Below are 4943 nucleotides of genomic sequence, written 5' to 3'. Positions count from 1 at the left end.
GCTACCCACTGTAGTTAATAAACAAAAAGCAAACTGGTCCCTATGCTATCTCATGCACTCAAGCAAAATTTTTCCAGATTTGAAGAAAAAAAAAACAAAAAACAAAAAACTCTGTGTCTACACCTCCATTCCCAGGGCGAGTTCAGTCTCTGGCACCAAGCTCCATGGGGTGAGTTTTCTTCTAGCAGAGTTCGGAGGGACAGGTGAGGAGTGGGAGGCAGGGAGTCCAGTTCAGGGACGGGGATGCAGGGATGAAAAGTGGAGGGAGAGGGACGGGGCCCATGCTGAGGGTTTCCCTCTGGTTTCTCAGAAGCTCCTGGGCCAAGACTCAGGGAGACACTGAGACAGAGCGCTTGGCACAGGAGGAGCGGGGTCAGGGCGAAGTCCCAGGGCCCAGGCGTGGCTCTCAGGGTCTCAGGTCCGGAAGGCGGTGTGTGGATTGGGAGGCGCAGCGTTGCGGATTCCCCGTCTCCGCAGTTTCTCTTCCTCTCCCAACCTGTGTCGGGTCCTTCTTCCTGGATACTCGTGACGCGGACCCAGTTCCCACTCCCATTGGGTGCCGGGTTTCTAGAGAAGCCAATCAGCGTCGCCGCGGTCCCGGTTCTAAAGTCCCCAGTCACCCACCAGGACTCAGTCTCCCCAGACGCCGAGGATGGGGTCATGGCGCCCCGAACCCTCCTCCTGCTGCTCTCGGGGGCCCTGGCCCTGACCGAGACCCGGGCGGGTGAGTGCGGGGTCGGGAGGGAAACGGTCTCTGCGGGGAGGAGCGAGGGCCCGGGCGCAGAACCCCGGGAGCCGCGCCGGGAGGAGGGTCGGCGGGTCTCAGCCCCTCCTCGCCCCCAGGCTCCCACTCCCTGAGGTATTTCTACACCTCCGTGTCCCGGCCCGGCCGCGGGGAGCCCCGCTTCATCTCCGTGGGCTACGTGGACGACACGCAGTTCGTGCGGTTCGACAGCGACGCCGCGATTCCGAGAGAGGAGCCGCGGGCGGCGTGGGTGGAGCAGGAGGAGCCGGAGTACTCGGAGAAGAACACACGGATCTACAAGGACACCGCACAGACTGACCGAAGGAGCCTGCGGAACCTGCGCGGCTACTACAACCAGAGCGAGGCCGGTGAGTGACCCCGGCCCGGGGCGCAGGTCACGACCCCTCTCCATCCCGCACGGACGGCCCGGGTCGCCCCGAGTCTCCGGGTCCGAGATCCACCCCGAGGCTGCGGGACTCGCCCAGACCCTCGACCCGGGAGAAACTCGGGCGCCTTTACCCGGTTTCATTTTCAGTTTGGGCAAAATCCCCGCGGGTTGCTGGGGCGGTGCGGGGACTTTTGCCTAAAATGAAAATGGGCGGGGCTGACGCGGGGGCGGGGCCAGGGTCTCACACCTACCAGAGGATGTACGGCTGCGACCTGGGGCCGGACGGGCGCCTCCTCCGCGGGTATAACCAGTACGCCTACGACGGCAAGGACTACATCGCCCTGAACGAGGACCTGCGCTCCTGGACGGCCGCGGACACGGCGGCTCAGATCACCCAGCGCAAGTGGGAGGCGGCCAATGCGGCAGAGCAAGACAGAGCCTACCTGGAGGGCACGTGCGTGGAGTGGCTCCGCAGATACCTGGAGAACGGGAAGGAGACGCTGCAGCGCGCGGGTACCAGGGGCCAGGGGGAAACTCCCTGATCGACTGTAGACCTCCCAGGCTGGCCCTGCAGAAGGAGGGGAGGAAATGGGACCAACACTGGAATATCACCCGCCCTCTGGTCCTGAGGGAGAGGAATCCTCCTGGGTTTCCAGATCCTGTAGCAGAGAGTGACTCTGAGGGCCTGCCTTGTTCTCTGATACAATTAAGGGTTGCAGTCTCTGAAGGAAAGGGGGGGGAGAAGTCAATCCCTGGAAAACTGATCAGGGGTTCCCTGTGACCCCACAGCAGCGTTGGCACCAGGATTTTTCCTCTCCTGCCTTGTCCACTGCCTCACACTCAGTGTGTACAGGGGTCTGACTCCAGCTCCTCTGAGTCCCTTGGCCTCCACTCAGATCAGGGCCAGAAGTCCCTATTCCCGACTCAGAGACTAGAACTTTCCAAGGAACAGGACATTATCCCAGGTGCCTGTGTCCAGGCTGGTGTCTGGGTTCTGCGCTCCCTTCCCCACCCCAGGTGTCCTGTCCATTCTCAGGATGGTCACATGGGAGCTGCAGCGGTGTCCCATGAGAGATGCAAGATGTCTGAATTTTCTGACTCTTCCCTTCAGAGCCCCCCAAGACACACGTGAGCCACCACCCCATCTCTGACCATGAGGCCACCCTGAGGTGCTGGGCCCTGGGCTTCTACCCTGCGGAGATCACACTGACCTGGCATCGAGATGGGGAGGACCAGACCCAGGACATGGAGCTTGTGGAGACCAGGCCCGCAGGGGATGGAAACTTCCAGAAGTGGGCGGCTGTGGTGGTGCCTTCTGGAGAGGAGCAGAGATACACGTGCCTTGTGTAGCATGAGGGGCTGCCTGAGCCCCTCACCCTGAGATGGGGTAAGGAGGGAGATGGGGGTGTCATGTCGCAGGGAAACCAGGAGCCCATCTGGAGACCTTTAGCAGGGTTGGGGCTGGGACCTGGGATCAGGGTCCCTCACCTTCCCCTCCTTTCCCAGAGCCGTCTTCCCAGCCCACCATCCCCATCGTGGGCATCATTGCTGGCCTGGTTGTCCTTGGAGCTGTAGTCACTGGAGCTGTGATCGCTGCTGTGATGTGGAGGAAGAAGAGCTCAGGTGAGGAAGGGGTGAGGAGTGGGGCCTGAGATTTCTTGTCCCACTGAGGGTTCCAAGCCCCAGGCAGAAGTGTGTCCTGCCTGGTTACTGGGAAGCATCATCCACACTCATGAGCCGACCCAGCCTGGGCCCTGTGTGCCAGCACTTACTCTTGTGTAAAGCACCTGTGACAATGAAGGACAGATGTGTCACCTTGATGACTGTGGTGATGGGGACCTGATCCCAGCAGTCACAGGTCACTAGGGAAGGTCCCTGCTGAGGACAGTTCTTAGGAGGGCAGCTGGTCCAGAGCCCACACCTGCTTTCCTTGTTTTTCCTGATCCTTCCCTGAGTCTTTAGTCACACATTTCTGGAAACTTCTCTGGGTTTCAAGACTAGAAGTTTCCTCTAGGACCTCATGGTCTTGCCACCTTTCTGAGCCCTCACAGATTATTTTCTTCCCACAGATAAAAAAGGAGGAAGCTACTCTCAGACTGCAAGTGAGTATGAAGGAGGCCGATCCCTGAGATCACTGGGATATTGTGGTCGGGAGCCCATGGGGGAGCTCACCCAGCCCGCAGTTCCTCCTCTAGCAGCATTTCCTGTAGGCTCTGACCAGGTTCTGTTTTTTTTAACCCCAGACAGCGACAGTGCCCAAGGCTCTGATGTGTCTCTCACGGCTTGTAAAGGTGAGACCCTGGGAGGGGAGGGGGCTGATGTGTGTGGGTTTTAGGGAGGAACAGCGGGCACATCTGTGTTATGGAGTTTCTTTGACTTGGATGTCAAAGAACATCCAAGTGATGGGTTGTTGAAAGTGTGACTGATATAACTTTGTTAATGAATTTTTTTTAATAGTGTGAGACAGCTGCCTTGTGTGGGAGTGAGGCAAGATTTATTCACACCTTTGATTTGGGACTTCAAGACCCCTGACTTCTCTTACTACAAAGAATCTGAATGTGTCTGTGTCCCGATAGGCATAATGTGAGGAGGTGGGGAGACCAGCCCAGCCCCGTGTCCACCATGACCCCTTCCCCACGCTGACCTGCATTCCTTCCCCATCACCTTTCCTGTTCCAGAGATGTGGGGTTGTCATGTCTCCATCTCTGTCTCAACTTCATGGTGCACTGAGCTGTAACTTACTTTCCTATTAAAATTAGAATCTGAATGTAATTTACTTCATCAAATTATTTCCATGAGACATTAATGGGTTAATTAAAGGAGAAGATTCCTGAAATTTGAAAGACAAAATAAATGGAAAACCTCAGAACCTTCCACAGTCCATGTGTTTCTTGTGCTGATTTGTTGCGGGGGTGGAGAGTAGATGGGGCTGTGCCCAGTGGGTGCGCAGGCCACTGTGGGCTTTATGTGGTCACTGCTCGGCTGGGTCATCTTTGCTGCTCCATTGTCCTTGGCCCTTCAGTAGAAGCTTGTCCCACCATGGCCTGTGATCACAGGGACTTGAGTGTCACCTAGGGTGGTCTCTAGAAGTCCTTGTGGTATCAGGAGAGAAATTTTTAGTCCCCTGTCCCTCTCGCCCTCCTTCCAGGTCTCTTTCCTGGATTGTATTTTCCATCTTTTTTCCCAAGCATCTTGAAGCAGATTCTGAAACTTGCAAAGAAGAGGGGTCCCGTAGTTTCTCATGGTAGGTAACTTTCCATTGGAACTCCTTCTGCTCTCTCTCCTACTCTTCTTCCTGCCTGAGTCGTAGTAATCCTAGTGCTGCCTCCAATCCAAACTCACGGATTTATAAAGCAGTCTAACTTAGATTCATATGTGATTGGAAAATCGAAGCCATAAGCCTACGGTTATCTTTCCTGAAGAGAAAAATATGGTTGTGTGCTGCAGCGTGCAGGAGGGTTGGTGTGGGAGGAGGGAGGAGGGAGGGAGGAGGGAGGGAGGGAGGGAGGGAGGGAGGGAAGGAGGGCACACAGGCAGCCCTGGGGAGAAAAGCTCTGGCAGCACTGATGTCAGTATGAGATGATGTTGTTCTGCAGCTGCCTAAAACAGCATTTGGCCTGAGGCTACATTAATAAAGATAGTGCCTTTAGAATAAGGAAGTGCCCTTCAGTGATCATTCATTCAACGGACATTTGTTGTCTCCTAGGTATATGACTGCCTTTGCATTTAGAAAACACTTTAGTAAAAACAAGGATTTTCAGCCATGTGGTGTATGTGTTCTAGATGTAAGCTTATCCAACCTGTGGCTCA

The 4943-nt window shown here is 56.0% G+C and overlaps 1 protein-coding gene across 1 annotated transcript; it reads left to right on the top strand.

The window, feature by feature from the left end:
- The first annotated feature begins 616 nt into the window (after window positions 1-616).
- Window positions 617-4009, top strand: LOC141584365 (HLA class I histocompatibility antigen, B alpha chain-like). Its single transcript, XM_074398362.1, is given in 8 exon segments — window positions 617-724; window positions 844-1113; window positions 1371-1646; window positions 2245-2520; window positions 2640-2756; window positions 3203-3235; window positions 3377-3424; window positions 3710-4009. Coding segments are annotated over 8 exon segments (1095 nt in total). The 5' UTR covers window positions 617-660; the 3' UTR covers window positions 3721-4009.
- The last annotated feature ends 934 nt before the right edge of the window (window positions 4010-4943 follow it).

This window comes from Saimiri boliviensis, chromosome 4 (assembly GCF_048565385.1).
Source record: "Saimiri boliviensis isolate mSaiBol1 chromosome 4, mSaiBol1.pri, whole genome shotgun sequence".
NCBI lineage: Eukaryota > Metazoa > Chordata > Mammalia > Primates > Cebidae > Saimiri > Saimiri boliviensis.
This window is presented reverse-complemented; position numbering and strand designations above follow the sequence as displayed.